Source organism: Saimiri boliviensis, chromosome 17 (genome assembly GCF_048565385.1).
Source record: "Saimiri boliviensis isolate mSaiBol1 chromosome 17, mSaiBol1.pri, whole genome shotgun sequence".
In the NCBI taxonomy this organism is placed as follows: domain Eukaryota; kingdom Metazoa; phylum Chordata; class Mammalia; order Primates; family Cebidae; genus Saimiri; species Saimiri boliviensis.
Window position 1 is genome coordinate 6,716,069 of NC_133465.1, and position 17,782 is coordinate 6,733,850.

The 17,782-nt window shown below is 48.4% G+C and overlaps 2 protein-coding genes and 1 long non-coding RNA gene across 5 annotated transcripts in view; 2 read left to right on the plus strand and 1 right to left on the minus strand.

Annotated features, from left to right (window-relative positions):
- RNF43 (ring finger protein 43) overlaps positions 1-3,723 on the plus strand; it is a 66,182-nt gene extending 62,459 nt beyond the window's left edge. For both annotated transcript variants that reach the window (XM_074388096.1, XM_010339733.3), the window contains one exon: positions 1,064-3,723. In XM_074388096.1, the coding sequence (XP_074244197.1) occupies positions 1,064-1,107 (44 nt within the window). In that variant the 3' untranslated portion in view covers positions 1,108-3,723. The remainder of the gene's footprint in view (positions 1-1,063) is intronic.
- LOC104651577 (uncharacterized) lies at positions 2,808-3,861 on the minus strand. Of its 2 annotated transcripts, none has more exons than XR_745023.3 (2): positions 3,742-3,861; positions 2,808-3,205 (listed from the first exon to the last, which is right to left on the minus strand). It is a non-coding gene; the product is annotated as an uncharacterized LOC104651577 (long non-coding RNA). The 2 variants fall into 2 exon arrangements; XR_012514514.1 differs by having other exon boundaries at positions 3,721-3,861.
- A 38-nt stretch (positions 3,862-3,899) lies between these two features.
- Positions 3,900-10,579, plus strand: SUPT4H1 (SPT4 homolog, DSIF elongation factor subunit). The gene is made up of 5 exons (XM_010339731.3): positions 3,900-4,061; positions 4,607-4,713; positions 8,907-8,962; positions 9,255-9,308; positions 10,176-10,579. Exons 1-5 carry the CDS (start codon positions 3,993-3,995, stop codon positions 10,241-10,243), a joined length of 354 nt encoding a protein of 117 aa, XP_010338033.1. The 5' UTR covers positions 3,900-3,992; the 3' UTR covers positions 10,244-10,579.
- Positions 10,580-17,782: the final 7,203 nt, after the last annotated feature.

Below are 17,782 nucleotides of genomic sequence, written 5' to 3' on the forward strand. Positions count from 1 at the left end.
TACTGTCGGTGCTGCCAGTGCCAGACCACTACCTCCCTTTTCTTTCAAACTCAGAACTACTTTCAGTGCCTCTCTTCTCCTTGCCTCTCACATCTAATCAGTGCCAGGTTCTGTTAACTGTATCTTGGCTGGCTTTATCATGTTCTCCTCAAGGCCGGTGCCGGCCCTGCCGGTGTCTTCGGTATAGCCTAAAGATCGACGCAGGAGCCTCCTAGCTCTTCCCTGTTACGGGGCCTTGAAGGCTGAGTGTTGCTCATCCAGTATGTCCCATAGAGTTGTGTGCCACAGCTCTCCTGCTCACCTACCCTCCCTACTGCTGCCAGCGTCATCTGCATTACAATAAGCTGTCCAGAAATCTTCAGATGTTCTGTTTTGTCCACAGAGAGGAAAAATCCGCTCTGCTTTGGCCTCCAAGGTTCCCACACCAGCCAGCCCCCGTCTTCCTTCTCAACCTTATTTTCTACTCTCTTCCATCCCTTCTCCAGGCAATGCTTTAGCCAAACTGGGCAAACACTTCCGTAGCCCAGAATATTCTCCTACCTTCCCTATTCCCATAAATCTAATTCATACCTATGCATACAGAACCAGCTCATTTATTCCCACTTCCAGGAAGCCTTTCCTGATTGCTGCACTTGGGCCTGGTCTGTCTCTTTCCTTAATGGATCTCTCACGACTCTTGTCCTGTCTCACTGGCGTAATGGCCATTTGCTTTCATACTTTCTCTCCAAAAACGTTACCAGGTCCCTGCTTATTCTTTTTGGTCTTCTATTTGGCATATGGTAACAGACTATCTAATTCACAACGAATGCCTAATATTTATTGGGTGAGTAAGTTAATAGTAAGTATTAGTAACACATTGGTTGCTATATATGTATTTCCTTAGATTTGTTTTTCTCTCCCCTGTGTTCCCTTAGCTTTCAATATAACCACCCTTTCCAGACATAGTCTCTGCTCTTCCCTCCCGGTGGTCCCCTCCCAGCCACACTCTCCTGCAGGTGAGAGAAGCAGAAGCCTGGCCTGACCCTCAGTGACCTCCTTCCTCTCCTCTTTTTTTTAAATACAGGCTCAGAGGAGGAACTCGAGGAGCTGTGTGAACAGGCTGTGTGAGATGTTCAGGCCTAGCTCCAACTAAGAGTGTGCTCCAGCTGAGTCTGGGCCCTGCCTGGCACGGAGTCCTGCTCCGGGGAGAAGAAAGGACCATAGCAAACACCAGTCTTTTTTGCCATATTTCCTAGAAGCACTGGAAGAGGATTGGTGATGGTGGAGGGCAGGAGGGTGCTGTTTCCTGCTCCAGCTCCAGACCTTGTCTGCAGAACACACCTGCAGTGCAGCAAGTCCGTGTCCAGCCAGGCGACCAGCTCCTGCCTGTGGCATGTGTGGGCTGGATCCCTTGAAGGCTGAGTTTTTTGAGGGCAGAAAGCTAGCTATGGGTAGCCAGGTGTTACAAAGGTGCTGCTCCTTCCCCGATCCCTACTAGATCTCCCTCACCCCAGGCCTCATGTTCATACCAGCCAGTGGGTTCAGCAGAACACATGATGCCTTATCACCTCCCTCCTCAGGTGAGCTCTGCACACCAGCTTTGGCCCCTCCACAGTAAGGCTGCTACATCAGGGGCAACCCAGGCTCTACCATTCCTTTTTTGCCAAAAGGACCAGGCGTATAGGTAAGCCTGGAGCACTAAGAGGAGGGATCCCTGAAGCTTTCCCATTCTAGTGTGTAGTTCTGTCCCTGAGGGGGGTACTGCAGAAGAACTCTTCTTGCTTCAGCAGCCTTAGCTCCGCTGGGGGTTTAGAGTAAGAATATTGGAGAGGGAAAAACTCCTCTTTGAAGATTTCCTGTCTCAGAGTCCCAGAGCAGGTGGAAAGGAGAGAATTTCTGCTGGACTTCATCTGGGCAGAGGGAGGAAGGATGGAATGAAGGTAGAAAAGGCAGAATTACAGCTGAGCAGGGACAACAAAGAGTTCTCTGGGAGAAGTTTTGTCTCAGAGCAGGGATGGAGAATGGGGGAGAACAAAGGAAAAGCAAAGTGTGACCCTTAGGTTTGGAGGGACCAGAAACCCAGCTCGCCAGTATAAGCCATGCAGGCCAGGGACCCACAGGAGAGTGGATTAGAGCAGAAGTCTGGCCTAGGCCGCTTAACACAGAGTGGACAAGGGCTGAGGAGCCTCCACAGGGTGACATTCACCCCAGGGCAGCCTGACCACTGTTGGCCCCTCAGGCATTATCCCATTTGGAATGTGAATGTGGGGACAAAGTGGGCACAGGACCCCACCTGGGAACCTTCTTCCCTGTTAGTGGGGAGACTAGCACCTAGGCACCCACATGGGTATTTATATCTGAACCAGACAGAAAGACGCTTGAATCAGGCACTACGTTGAGAAATGTATTTATTTGCTAATATATTTATCCACAAATGTGGTCTGGTCTTGTGGTTTTGTTCTGTCATGACTGTCACTCAGGGTCACAACTTCATCTCTCTACATCAAGACAAATAAATTATTTCTGTTATCAGAGGCTAGGCTCTGATTTATCAAAGGATAGGGTAGAGTAGAGGGCTTGGCAATAAGAAATGGTTTGTAAGCCCCTAAAAGTGTGGCTTAGTGGGATTAGGGAAAGAGAAAAGCGTGACTGGATTCCCACTGTGATTCAGTCATATTATTATACTGTTCACTTCACACATTACGATGCTTCGGTGACTTGACTTTATGACTTTGGGCAAATACTCTGTGCCTCGCTTTTTCACTCCATAAAATGGGCCTACTTCATAGTTGCTGCAGGACTTAGATGAGACAGCAGAGAGCAGAAAACATGTTCCAAAGTGGAAAGTTTTATTCAGTGATAGAAAACATCCAAACCTGTCACAGAGCCCATCCGAACACAGCATGGGACCGGCAACCAGAAGCAAGCCTACCCGGAAGCAGCTCAGTTTCAATCAGGAGGCTGGCCTGGAAGGACAGAGCAGCGGGGCCTGAACCTATTTATATCCCAAAGCTCCTTTCAGATAAATCCAAATGACTGTGTTTTGCCTGCACTCGGGCCATTGCGAGGACGAAGAGAGCTGGTGCTCCGTTGGCCTGAAGTCTCCAGGGGCAGGAGGAGCCTCTGTCGCTTCCTCACACGGCACAAGCGCCCCTTCTGCTTCCCCGAGAAAGGTTTGGTAGAGGTGGTGGTGGTTTGGTGCCCATAGAGCAAGGCATTTTGCTTCCTGTACGTGAAATCAAAGGGGAAAAAAGGGACACTAATCTACAAATATTCTTTAGTAAAGGAACCGTTGTCTAAGTACTAAGAACTGCGCAAACTATAAATTATCAGCCGGAACCAGCAAACAGACGTAGAGTTTTAAAAGATAAATGCGCATTTTTTTTCCGCCGTAGCTACCCAGCCAGCATTCCTGCGGGAGGCTCGTGGAAACCCTACTGCGCTCTCGCAGTTAGGAAGGAGGGGTGGGGCTGTCCCCGGATTTGTCCTGGGTCTCTGCAGAGATAATCCAGAGGGAGACACTGGATTCACTGCCCCAATGCTTCTAAAACGGGAAGACCAAAAAATAAAAAAATAAAAATAAAAAATAAAAACACTTCGGGCTACCCTCGGGGAACGGGACGGAAGCCCCGGGCCAGCAGCACCTATCAAACGGCCCGCGTCCCGGCGCTGCGGCTCAGGCCGAAGCACTCCCGCGCAGGCACAGCCGCCCGCCCCGCCCCCCGGGGACCCGCCGACTACCCTGCACCGCCTCCGCCTCACCCTCCGCGGGCCCAGGTGCCGAGGACGCGCCCCGGCCCAGGTGGCAGCCGGCCGCCCCGCCTCCCCGCTTGCCGGTGGGAGAAACCATCTCCTCCGGCGGGGGGTAGGGGCGGAGCCGGCTCCCGCCCACACCGGAAGAGGAAGTCTAAGCACCGGAAGTGGCGGGCATTCTGGGTAATGAGCTGTTTACTTCCTGCGGGTGTGTAGGCTTGTGGCTGTCTTCATCTCCGTTGCTCTTCCCATCGGAGAAGATGGCCCTGGAGACCGTGCCAAAGGACCTGCGGCATCTGCGGGCCTGTTTGCTGTGTTCACTGGTCAAGGTGCCAGTCGGGGACCTGGTTGTAGGGTCCATGGGGGACCAAGATGGGGGAATGAGGGCGGAACGGGGCCGTGGGACAGTAAAGAGAAAAGTAAGATCCAGGACTCAGAGGTGGCAGCGGGAGGAGAAGCCGAAGGAGGCCACTGTTTTTACCTCGTAGGGTCGCGGGCAGGTCTTGCAGCTGAGGCTGCTTTGAATCCTCAGCCCTAGGCTTAGACGTTCGGTGGAGTGACGTTGGAGCCGAAAGACCCTGGGAGTCAGAGGCGGGTGGGGATCCGCAGCTGAGTGAGTAGTTGGAAAGGGTGCCTGACCCTGAGGAGACTAGAGAAAGGAATAGATAAAACGGAATTGGGAACAAGAGAGGAAGGAGTGGGAGGGTGGGACTTAGGAATGGAGCTTCAGGAGTAGTAGGTGGGGAACCTGAGGAGACATAGTCAACATAGGGAAACAAGACATTGAGCAGGTTGAAGTATTGAGAAGGCTACTTTTTCTTTTGGTCTTGTTTATGCTTATCTCTTCTTCTCCTTTATTTTTCTTCACTCCCAGACTATAGACCAGTTTGAATATGATGGTTGTGACAATTGTGATGCGTATCTACAAATGAAGGGTAACCGGGAGATGGTATACGACTGCACCAGCTCTTCCTTTGATGGGTAAGCAGCTTCAGATTCCATCATTTCTTCGGCATTACCCAACCCTACCCAGAGAAGTAAATGCTGGGCAAGTATTAATCCTAGTTGGTCCCAACTGTTCGTTTTTTGTTTGTTTTGGAGGGCTATTTTGTGGGGGTTTTTTGTTCTGTTTTGTTTTGAGACAGGGTTTTGCTCTATGGGTCAGGCTGGAGTGATGTGGCATGATCATAGCTTACCGCAGCCTTGAGCGATCCTCCCACTTCAGCCTCCCAAAGTGCTGGAATTATAGGTGTAAGCCACTGCGTCCAGCCTCCACAGTTATTTTGAGATACACTAGTGCTGTGCATCTGATACAGTTACCACTAGCCACATGTAACTATTGAGCACTTGAAATGTGTCTAGTCCAAATTAGGACATGCTTTTAAGTATAAAATGTACCCCAGATTTCAAAGACTTAACATGAGAAGAAAGAATGTAATCTTACTGTTTATTGAATGCATGAAAAATTTTTTTGAAAATGAAGGGAAGCGGGAAGGTACAGTAACGGTAGATCGTTGCCCAAAAGCTGTTGCCTTTTTTTTTTTTTTTTCTTTTCTTGAGATGGAGTTTCACTATTGTTGCTCAGGCTGGAGGGAAATGGCGTGATCTTGGCTCACTGCAACCTCCACTTCCCAGGTTCAAGCGATTCTCCTACCTCAGGCTCCCGAGTAGCTGGGATTACAGGTGCTCCCCACCATGCCCAGCTAATTTTTGTATTTTTTCAGTAGAGACTGGGTTTCATCATGTTGGCCAGCTGGTCTTGAACTCCTGACCTCAGGTGATCTGCTCACCTTGGCTTCCCAAAGTGCTGGGATTACAGGCATGAGCCACCATGCCCAGACAAAAGCTGTTGCTTTTTAGATATCCCTAAGAGGCCCTATAGGAATCGTTTACCTTGGCAAGATTGTGCAGTGGGGAGAAGAAAGGAGAGAAACTTAAGTAGTCAGGTCTCACTTCTTCCTTAACGTTGGAGCTAGAAGACAGTAGTCTTTAGGGGTTAAGGAGGTAATATTAAACTTATTTTGGCCTCTAGGCCAATTAAGGATTTTACACAAACTGGGCTCAAACCCAGTACTTGATAAAGTTCTTTCAAGATGAGCCAACACCATTCCTTCTTTGATTTCCTTAAGGCAGGAATAAAAGACTGGGCAAAAGAGATGTTGGCTTGGAGCCTTTACTGCCTACACATGCATATGCATACTCAGATACTTAGGTCCCTTTGTTCATTTGTTAGCACAGTACCAATCAATGCTAACAATTGAATGAAGGGACTCTGATCTATGGGTAAAGTAGTTGCTATGAGAGATGTCAAGAGTTACACAACGAGATAATTACTAGTAAGAGAGACACTGAAGTCTCCCGTATTGAGGTTGATTTTTTTTTTATTGTGCTAAGATAAACGTAAAAAGTTTACCATTTTAGCCATTTTATTTTATTTATTTACTTTTATTATTGGTATTTTTTTGAGATGGAGTCTCACTCTGTTGCCCAGGCCGGAGTGCAGTGGCACAATCTCCGCTCATTGCAACCTCCGCCTCCCAGATTCAAGCAGTTCTCTGCCTCAGCCTCCTGAGTAGCTGGAATTACAGGTGCCTGCCACCATGTCTGGCTAATTTTTAAATTTTTAATAGAGATGGAGTTTCACCATCTTGGCCAGGCTGGTCTTGAACTCCTGACCTCATGATCCACCTGCCATAGCCTCCCAAAGTGCTGGGATTACAGGCGTGAGCCACCGTGCTCGGCCTTTTTTTTTTTTTTTTTTTTGAGACAGAGTCTCACTCTTGTTGCCCAGGCTGGAGTGCAGTGGTGCAGTGCCAGCTCACTGCAGCCTCCGCCCCGCTGGTTCAAACAATTCTCTGCCTCAGCCTCCTGAGTAGCTGGGATTACAGGTGCCCACCCCCACGCTGAGCTAATTTTTGTACTTTCTAGTGGAGATGGGTTTTCACCATGTTGGCCAGGCTGGTCTTGGACTCCTGACCTCAGGTTATCTACCCGCCTCAGCCTCCCAAAGTTCTGGGATTACAGGTGTGAGCCTCCACACCCAGCACCATTTAAAAATACACAATTCAGTGGCATTAGTGCATACCCATTGTTGTGCAGCCATCACCACTGTCCATCTACAGAACTTTTTTCATCTGTCCCCATTAAACACTAGCTCCTCATTCTTTCCTTCCGCCTGTTCCTAACAACCACCATGCTTTGTCTCTGTGAATTTGACCACCTTAGATACCTTTTCCTTAAGGGCCTGTGGGTTCGTTTAGTAGCATTTTGTAGCTGCTTTTACTTTGCATAATGTCTTCAAGGTTCATTCATATTGCAGCATGCAACAGCATTTCCCTCCTTTTCTGAGCTGAATAATATTCCTTTGTATGTGTATATATCATGTTCTGTTGCTCATTCATCCATCAATGATATCTTGGGTTGCTTCTCCCTTTTGGCTATTTGTAAATAATACCGCTGTGAACACTGGTATACAAGTACGTGTTCAAGTTCCTGCTTTTCATTATTTTAAGTACAGATGCTCCTCAACTTAGGGTGAGTTACAACCTGATAAGCCCATCATAAGTTGAAAATATAAGCCAGAAGCGCATTTACCACACCTAACCTACTGAACATAGCTTAGCCTCCTTCAGATGTGCTCAGAACACTTATGTTGCTGTGCTCAGAACACTTATGTTGCTGTGGCTGACGGAAGCTGTGGGTCACTGCTGCTGTGCAGCATCAGACGGAATATTGTACTGAATTGCTAGCCTGGAAAAGAACAAAATTTAAAATTTGAAAATGATTTTACTGAGTGCATGTCACTTTTGCACCATCATAAATTTGAAAAATCTTCAGTTGGATTATGGTAAGTCAGAGATCATCTATATATCCAGAAGTGAAATTGCTAGATCATATGATAATTCAGTGTTTCGCTTTTTGAGGAACTGTCAAACTGTTTAGCAACTGCACCATTTTCTGTTCCCACCAACAGTGTCCAAAGGTTCTAATTTCTCCCCATCCTCACTAGCACTTGTTACTTATTAGTAATAGCTATCCTAATGGGCGTGACTCTGGCGTCCCATTTCACCAGTGAATGGTGATGTTGAGCCTCTTTTCATGTGGTTGTAGCCGTTTGTATAGCTTTGGAGAAATGCCTATTCACAGCCTTTGCTCATTTTTGACTTCAGTTGTTTTTTGTTGTTGAGTTGTAGGAATTATTCGTATATTCTAGCGCATAGTAGGTCTTAAAGAGTGGGCAAATTAAAGATCAGAGGAGGGCTATTTGACCTCAGCCAAAATTGGAAGAGGTAGTACTTTCCTCTTAAGGAAAGAAGTTTGGGATTCTTTAGGAATGTGAGGTGAGAGCGAGAACATTCCAAATAAAGGGAGTGACTAGAGCAAAGGCATAGGATGGGGAACACCAGGGTATGTTTGGAGAACGGTGGGAATTCTGTTTAGGTTAAATCATAAGGTTGGGCTATAGGGACCCTAAGGCTAAAAAGACAGATTGTGAAGGACAGAGAAGAATATACATGTGGTCAGGAGGATGGCCTGCATACATGCCTATCTCACATCAGTCTGCAGGGTTAGGGGCTAGTGTTCTGCTTGTCACCTCTGGAGGTAGGGTCCCTTCCATTTACAGTGCATGCCTGAGAATGTAGGATTTGGATGGGAAGGGAATCTTCTCAAATAAGAATCCAAGCTTGTTACTGAGAGAAGAGTATTATCTCAACCTTTGAGTCTCAGCTTACTGATGGGGTTCTGAGAAAGGTCCCCATATGTATAGATCATTAGAGGAAGAGCCTGGCCAAGTTGAACTCATTTCTGGTAGGAGGATCCATTGTTTCTCACCCTTGTCTTTGCACTAGGCCCTAGACCCCTTGTAGTTGTGTAGTTGTAACCAGGAGTATTAGCCCTCTAGTCCTCAAACTGTCTCATTTTCTAGGGAATCCGTAGGCTAATCGTGAGCCGAGTGAGATAATCTTTTGGGGATGGAAACGGACCAGTGGCTGGCAGGCCAAGAACATGAGAACGAAGAACTTTTGTCAGTCCTAGCTTTGAGTCAGCCTCATAGCAGCATCAGAAAGCAGTTTTCCCTGCTTTCCAGTGGAGACTCAATACTTGGCTTTTTTCCTGGATTCCTCTCCCAGAACTGAGCTCAGGCTGACTCTCCCTTTCTTTTCCTGCTCTAGAATCATTGCGATGATGAGTCCAGAGGACAGCTGGGTCTCCAAGTGGCAGCGAGTCAGTAAGTGTCTCCCTTTCCTTTTGGCTTGGTTGTAGTGTTGTTACCGTTCCTCAGGTCCGTTAGGGAGTCTGAAATCAGCGCTGGTGAGCGACCTCAGGGTGGGGAAGATCAGGTCGTAGGAAAGGTAAGGAAGCAGTGTCCTGTGGCTTGTCACTTCACACTTGTCGCCAAAAGAAGGGAGAGCGCTTCTCTTGGAGTTGCATCACGTCTTTCATGTTTAGCTTAAGCTTCCATTTGGTCTTCATTTAACTCACCTCCCTGTGATCTCATATCTATTTTTCTTCTCTCTCAGGTAACTTTAAGCCGGGTGTATATGCAGTGTCAGTCACCGGTCGCCTGCCCCAAGGTAATCAGAATCATAGCCTACGTTCCTTTACTGTAAACATCTGTGGAAGGTTTTTATCGGAATGAATGCCAATTCCTACAACTCTGCGAGGCTCAGCATTTTACAGATTGGGGAACCAGGCCCAGAGAGGTTAAATCACTTCCCATAGGTCACCCAGCTGGTAAATGAGGAGGCAGGATTGGAATCCAGGCATTGTGGCTCCAGAATTTTTGCTGTTTCATGTTTTAATTTTTTTAGAGACAGGGTTTCACTGTGTTGCCGAGGCTAGAGTCTTTTAACTCCTGGGCTCATGCGCTCGTCCCACCTCCACCTCCTGAGTAGCTGGGACAGCAGGTCCCTGGCCTTTGCTTTTGATGACTACATGTATCCCTCTTTTTCTTCTCATTCTTACCAAACACTTGCCCAGGTCTCCACTGGTAACAAGCCAACTAAGTAGGACTCTTTTTTTTTTTTTTGAGACAGGGTCTCGCTCTGTCACCCAGGCTGAAGTATAATGGCGTGATCGTAGCTCACTGCAGCCTTGAACTTACAGACTCAAGGGATCCTTCCACCTCGGCCTCCCAAATAGCTGGGACCACAGGTGCCAGCCACTATGCCTGGCTAAGTTTTAAAAAATTTTTGTAGAGATGCTGCCTTGCTCTGTAGCCCAGGCTGGTCTTGAACTCTGGGCCTCAAGTGATCCTCCCACTTTGACCTCCCAAAGTGCTGAGATTACAGGTATGAGCCATCATGCCTGGCCAAGCAGGACTATTGATAAGTAGTCTAGGAACTTCAGTTTGCTTATAGTACCCCCTCAGGGTGGCAGCTAAGTGGCCTATCTTATCCTTCTGATCTTCCCTTACAGAGCTGTTTATTTTCCTGCTGCAGGAATCGTGCGGGAGCTGAAAAGTCGAGGAGTGGCCTACAAATCCAGAGACACAGCTATAAAGACCTAGCGAGATGCAGGGCTGCCAGCATCTTCGCTCTCCACCTCCTGCCTCTGCTTATTTTTTGTTCTGGAACTAAATGGGCAGAACTTCAAATACTTCCTACTCTCCAATTCAGACTCAGCCGACTGTTGAGAAGGCAGCACATCATTTTATCATTTTTTCTTCCTTGGACTACAGGTGGGGGTGGGAGGGATTTGGGTTGGTGGATTAACAGATGGAATTGAGAGAGTAGGATGCTGATTTTCCTACCCATGGCCCAGGGCTGCGCCTTGCCCATGCTGAGGACTGTAGGTTAAATATCAATAAATATGAACCTCTAGAAAGTTCTTAAGGACATGACAACTACCTTGCCTCCCTCTTCCGTTCTGTTAGGCACAGGAAGAGCTTATTTGCCCTGTAAGAACCTTCCCAGAGCAGCAGAGGCCCTTCTACTCCCACTTGACTGTCGCAGCCTTTCTAGTGTGCCTCCTTGCTGCCCATCAGAAGGTGCTGTCAGAGGCTCAGGAACCCCATCAGCTTGGTGGCCCTGGTGTCTTGTGCCTGTATCCTCCTGCCCTTGAGACCTGGCACAGCAGTATTCCTTGAAGAAATCCTGAGGCTTCACGTTTAATAATTCTTTTTCCCCCACTGCTCATCTGTTTTCTTCTCTTTACTGCTCTTCCTATACCTTAGGCCAGTCTCATGGACTCACGTTTTACGTTTTCCTGACTGGAGGCCCTTGGGCCTTGGGTGACTGCTGGGTCCTAGTCTGCCCTGTTTGTGCCCCTCTAGGAGGTAGTTCTTTTCTCCTGCAGGCAAGTTAGGGACCTTGGGTAATACCCCATTTTTTGGGCCAAGGTGAGTTACTTGTTTTAGGATAAAAAAAAACTTACCACAAATTCTCATTTACTTAAATTTCCCCAGGAGTCCTGTTAGTCTCCCTATTTTTATTTCCCTGAGTTCCTTGTTGTCCCTCTGTAAAAAGAGAATGATTACACCCTGCCTGTTTACCTCGGGACTGTTGTGATTGTAGAAACGAAGCTATGTGAAAATTCTGTAAGTATTAGAAAGGTGAAATCCTTTTCTCCTTTTTGGGCCATTTTTCAATACAGAGAATATGTGCACGATCTGCCAGAGCAGCAGGGGAAATGCGGAGAACCACAGCGGCAGGGTGAGCCGCGAGAGAGCAGGGCTGCCTGTGCGAGGGCTTGGCGTCGCAGCCACCTGGTGTTGCTCTTGAGTTGATTTGGCTTGTTACCTGCGGCCTGGAGCGTGTGGGAAGGAGGAGAGTGCTGACCTGACTCTGATGACTTTGTCTATTCCCCTTCCTTGTCCTCACGGAGGCCTATGGGAGGGAAACTGGGACTGGCCAGGCTCTTCAAACCAAAACCATTTTCTCTGGTGCCTGCAAGCTCTGAGGGAATGGTTGGATAACCCCAACTCCAAACTGAGTTTCTCAAGGATTTCCCCAGCCCAGCAAACTGAGAAAGCTCCCTGGGTGGTGATTTCTGTTCAATTTCAACTTGAAAGCAACCCTGCCGGGCTAGCTAGAGCTTACATCCTGCAGGACAGAAGTGGGTTTCGGCAAGAGTGCCTAGGCTGTGCAGCCGACACCCAACTTTCACTAGCTTCTCAAAAAGTCCCTTGGAAAGTCCCAGCTGCTGTCCTGGGTGTCTGACCCGGACGTGGCTGCTGAGTGAGAATGGAAACAGTTGTGGGGAGGGGAGGCAAGAGCAGCTTGCACAAATAACCACACTCGGGCTGTCTCAGCCCCACACTGAACTGGGCCCTAACTGACAGTCTCACAGGAAGCAAAAGACATAGCATAGGCATTGATGCTTGTGGGGGAAGGGTGGCCTGTTTTCCTTCCTGGATTCTATAGACTGTGCCAAGTGGGCTCTGCCCGGGAGCTGCTGCTGAATTGGCTTTTTTGCTTTCTCTGGTACTTGAACGTGCAGGTGGTGCCACTCAGCAACCCAGACAGGCAGAAAGGTACTGGAGTCCCGTCCCCTACTGGGAGCCCAAAGAAACTAACCCAAGGACTTGGTTCAGAGCTCCCTGGGAGTGGGCGGTACTGGTACCCCTGCCTTGCGTTCCATGTCCATGAGGGTGGCCACGAGAGCTGTGTTCTGCCCATTGGCCCATCGTGTCTGTCAAGAGTTTCGGTCCCATTCTGGCTGCCGAAGTTGTGGATTCTGCACAGCGTCTTAAGAGCTCTGCTTGTCTTGCTCAGTAGTTTGGCTTCTCTCCGTCAGAAAAAGCAAGCCTCCTCCCTAGCTCAACAAGGACAGACACGAGTCAGACAGAGACTGGGAACAGTAGCCACGCTGCCTTCCCCTTGTCTGCCCGGGCCTCATTCTCTGCTCCCTCCTCACCACATGCTGCAGAGTTAGGGTCTCCCAGAACACTGAGGAGCTCAGTGGCAGTGCACTGATAATGCAGCCTCCAGCCGTAGAAAGGACTGGTAGCTGATAGAGCAAGGGTCTGGATGGTCTGATCTTGGAGGGCAGCAGTTTCACCAGGATTGGGAACTGAGGCTTTGCTCTTGGTGTGGCTCCTGCCTTGTTATTCCTGGCCTGTCTGCAGCCTGCTACTGCTTGATCCTCAGGTCTCCTCCCTGACGTCTGGTCTCTATCAAAGAAGCGGGTAGTTCATGTTTAAAAATAGACTAATAGCCAAGCGCGGCGGCTCACACCTGTCATCCCAACACTTTGGGAGGCCAAGGTGGGTGGATCATCTGAGGTGGGAAGTGGAGACTAGCCTGACCAACATGGTGAAACCCCATCTGTACTAAAAAAAAAAAAAAAAAAATACAAAATTAGCTGGGCATGGTGGTGGGTGCCTGTAATTCTAGCTACTTGGAGAATCCCTTGAACCCGGGAGGCGGAGGTTGCAGTGAGCTAAGATCACACCATTGCATTCCAGCCTGGGCAACAAGAGTGAAACTCTGTCTCAAAAACAAAACAAAACAAAACAAAAAAAACAGACTGATAACTTTGTTTGGAAGTCTGGTTCATGTTAAGTGTCAGTAAAGTCTTTCATGTAAATAGCATTTTACTCTTGACAAAGGTGCTGGGTGCTGTGGCTCACACCTGTAATCCCAGCACTTTGGGATTACAGCGGGCAGATCACTATAAACCCAGGATGTGAGACCAGCCTGAGCAACATGGCAAAAGCCCATCTCTACAAAAAATTAGCCAGGCATGGTGGCATACACCTATAGTTCCAGCTACTCAGGAGGCTGAGGTGGGAGGATTGCATGAGCCTGGGAGTTTGAGGCTACAGTGAGCTGTGATTGTGCCACTGCACTCCAGCTTGGGTGACAGAGCAAGACTGTCAAAAAACAAACCCAAATACAGTTATCAGAGGGTTTTCACATCCACTACATCATTTGATTCTCACAAAAGCCTTGGAACTAGTTAACATTCTTATTTGGTGATGAGACTGAGGCTCCAAGAGTCAAAAAGTGTCTTGACCAGCCACAGTGGCTCACGCCTATAATCCCAACACGTTGTGAGGCCAAGGCAGCTGGTTCACAAGGTCAGGAGTTCAAGACCAGCCTAGCCAACATGTTGAAACCCTGTCTCTACTAAAAGTACAAAAACTAGCGGGTGTGGTGCGGTGAGCCTGTAATCCCAGCTACATGGGAGGCTGAGGCAGGAGAATTGCTTGAACCTGGGAGGCAGAAGTTGCAGTGAGCCAAGATCACACCACTGCACTCCAGCCTGGGCAACAGAGCAAGACTGTCATGGTGTTGGGGGAAGAGTTAAAAGTGTCTCGGCTATAATCAAGTAGTAGAGCCTCAGCTCAAGAAATACAATGTCCACACCAAGTTTAGGGCTACCGATGGTGACGTAGTTATCCACGAGCACAGCAAGTTTTGTTCCCTCTGTGAGTGTCCACAGAACCAGTGTAAGGCATGAGCTTCTGAGTGAAGTTATCACAACACATTGTCCCTACACGTTGGGCCCACCAACCACTCTAATCCCATCACTGTAGTCCCTAAATCTAAAATTAGCCAAAGAGATGGAGGCAGTGGGACAATGGGCCAGGGAGGAGATCCTTGGGATTTACTCAAGGATCCTGTGCAGAGCATTGGGAAACCAGTCTAGTACTTCGCAAGTTCCCCTGGCTGCATCTTCTGTTCCCTTCCTACTAACCTGTGCCCGACACCTCCCAACCTCTTACTTTTCCTCCTCACTTCCCTCCATCTGCAGATGGATGATGGCACCATCACACCCCACTGGAACACTGAGACTTGTGTGATGAAAACACATGTATCCAACTAAAGGCAGAGTCCCAGCCCTGCTGCCTCCACCAGCCACCAACCCTGTGACTTTTCTCTCACCTTCTCTAAAATGAAGTTTCTTGCCTATGAAGTGCAGATGACAAAACTATGGTGTTAAGTGGCAGGATTGTGGTTAGCTATGACAGATGGGGTGGAGGAGGTCATGAGAAGCACCTAACGTGCTGATTATATATTTTTTTCTTTTTTCTTTTTCTTTTTTTTTTTTTGAGACAGGGTCTCACTCTGTCACCCAGGCTGCAATGCAGCCTCAACCTCCTGGGCTCAGTTGATCCTCCCACCTTAGTGCCCCAAGTAGCTGGGTCTGCAGGCGTGCACCACCACATCCAGCTAATGTTTGTATTTTGGTAGAGATGGGGTTTCATCATGCTACTCAGGCTGGTCTTGAACTCCTAGGCCCAGCCTCCCAAAGTTCTGGGACTACAGGCATGAGCCAGCATGCCGGGCCTTTTATCTTGATCTTCCTGATGCTAGTTATATAGGTTAGTTCACTTTCTAAAAACTTGTTATATACTTGGGATTTGTTTCCTTTTCTGTTTGTATGTTATACTTCAAATGAAAAGTTTGCTTTGGCTGGGTGTGGTGGCTCACGCCTGTAATCCCAGCACTTTGGGAGGCTGAAGCAGGTGGCTTGCTTGAGCTCAGGAGTTTGAGATCAGCCTGGGCAACATGGTGAGTCCCTGTCTCTACTAAAAAAAATTTAAAAATTAGCTGGGTGCGGTGGCATGCACCTGTAGTCCCAGCTACCTGGGAGACTGAGGCAGGAGGATCACTTGAGCCCAGGAGGTCAAGGATGCAGTGAGTCCTGATTGTGCCACTGCATTCTAGCCTGGGCAACAGAGCAAGACCCTGTCTCAAAAAAAAATCAAATACAATCATTTAGGCAAAAGCAACTTGAGAGTTATAGACTAAGGAATCGTCATTATCCAAGGTTGTTTATCTCTAGGTAATTTCTAGACAGATGTGACAAGAATTTCATCCTTCAAACGTTGTTGGGTGATAGGTGTCCCGCCACATCTGTCATACATAAACACATCAAGACTGAATCAAAACAGAAACATTTTCCTTTATGCACCAGGGCTTTTTTTTTTTTTTTTTTTTTTTAAAGACAGGTTCTTGTTCTGTTGTCCAGGCAGGAGTGCAGTGGCATGATCATAGCTCATTGCAGCCTGAAACTCCTGGGCTCAACCATTCCTCTCACTTCAGTCCCCAGAGTATCTTAAGAATATAGGTGTGCACCACTCCACCCAGCTCATTTGGGGGTTTTGTATTTTTTGTAGAGACAGGGCTTCAAATTCCTGGCCTCAAGCATTCCTTTGGCCTCGGCCTCCTAAAGTGCTGGGATTATATGCATGAGCCACTGCGCCTGGCCAAGGTTTTCTTTAATTTTATTTATTTATTTATTTATTTATTTATTTATTTATTTATTTGAGATAGAGTCTTGCTCTGTCACCCAGGATAGAGTGCAATGGTGCAATCTTGGCTCACTGTAATCTCCACCTCCCGGGCTTAAGAAATTCTTTCTACTTCAGCCTCCTGAGTAGCTGGGATTACAGGCTCCCGCCACCGTCTTGGCCAGGCTGGTCTTGAACTCCTGACCTCGTGATCCACCTGCCTCTGCCTCCCAACGTGCTGGGAATTCAGGTGTGAGCCACCATGCCCAGCCTAATTTTAATCTTTATGTTCTTGTTTTTTTTTTAATAAGATAAAGTTTTGTTTTGTTTTGTTATTTTGGTGGTTCTTTTTTTAGACAGCGTCTCACTGTGTTGCCCAGGCTGGCCTTGAATTCCTGGGCTCAAGATTCTCCAGCGTCAGCCTCCCAGGTAGCTGGGACTACAGGCATGTGCCACCACACCCAGCTTAAATTTTTTAAAATGTGTTATACTTCCTTGCTATTTGGATACAAGATTCTCAACGTGATTTAACCTGATTTGGCTCTAAGTCATTGTTGCAAACCTCCATCTTTATATTGTAGTGAAATGGTTCTGGGACTGAGTCTTTTTCTACCTCCTGGATTCATATCAGCATGTCAGCTGTCACTTCTGTTGCTGATGCGTGGCTGTCCCCCTTCCAGTCTTGTTTGAGCTGGGAGAACGGACAGCCACACTTGGTAAAAATTGCCATAGGGTGTGCCAGTAAGGCTGAGACTGGGGAGAAGAGCACATGGCTGCCTGCCTCAGTCTTGGGATTTCAAGGCCTTCACCAGTGGGAAGCAAGATGCAGAGTGCTGAGGCTATAGAAGAGGGAAGGCAGACCACAAAACACCAGGACTGGGGGCATGATGACTTAGGGCAGCCCCTCATTTAACAGGGGAGAGGACTGAGTCCCAGAGACTGGTCAGCTTGCCTTCAGGAGCGGGTCACTGCTACTGTGCATGTCCTACACTGCCTAGCTCAGTGCTTCTTGTTTAAAGATACTATTTCTCTGCCATGAGATCCCAGGAAGTGGGAGCTGAGTGCAGAGAACACTCTGCCTTGCTACTGGTACCAGGATACCAGATTCTCTGAGGAATAGGATGGAAAACATTTCCCCTCTATGCCTTGGCACTCCCCACCCCAACCTGTTCCCAACCCTTTGCCTTCTGGGAAGAGGGTAGACATGATGGTGTCCTGTATAGGGAACTTGAAGTCCAAAGAACTTTCCTTGGGGGTCTATCTATGGCTGATAGAGGCCTGGGCCTCTAGGAAGTCACGGAGTGGGCTGGTCCATTTTGAAGGCTCCTATGTGCTGCTTCCAGTCAATGTACTCTCCTTTCTGCAAACTGAGCTCTTGTGTGAGCATGAGGAAAGGGAAGGAGCAGCTTCAGACAGCAGGGTAGGGGGACCTCAGCTTCTCTCCAAAATGGATCCCTCATCCCTTCTCCAAACCCCTCAACTACCACCCTTTCAGCACCTTCCCCCATCCCGGAAAATACCTGGAAGGAAGTGAGTGCTCTGGTGCCACTAGCCGGAAGTGGGAGTTTAACTGTCACCTCATCCCTGGGGGCTTGAGTAGCAGAAGGCAGAGGGGGAAATGCAAATCCGTGCTTAGGAGGGAGAAGAACTACTGAGAGGAAGCAAGTGGCAGCCAGAGCCCAGCCTTCCTCCTGGGCCAGTGGTCCCAGCAGGGGCTGGGGAGGCCTGAGGCGAGGGAGTGATCACAGGCTCTGGACAAGCCAGCAGCCGGCCAGCCTGTGCAGTTAGCGGCAGCACTTTCTCTGGTCAGCTGAACAGACTCACTTCCTCTGCCCTGCACCCCAGAGCCTGAAGATGGAGGGCGGG

Bases quoted from the DNA above. Each gene is read 5' to 3' on its own strand.
- SUPT4H1 (XM_010339731.3), top strand. From the start codon at position 3,993: ATGGCCCTGGAGACCGTGCCAAAGGACCTGCGGCATCTGCGGGCCTGT. The intron at 4,714-8,906 runs GTAAGCAGCTTC...TTCCTGCTCTAG, and splicing joins ACCAGCTCTTCCTTTGATGG to AATCATTGCGATGATGAGTC. The intron at 9,309-10,175 runs GTAATCAGAATC...TTCCTGCTGCAG, and splicing joins CACCGGTCGCCTGCCCCAAG to GAATCGTGCGGGAGCTGAAA.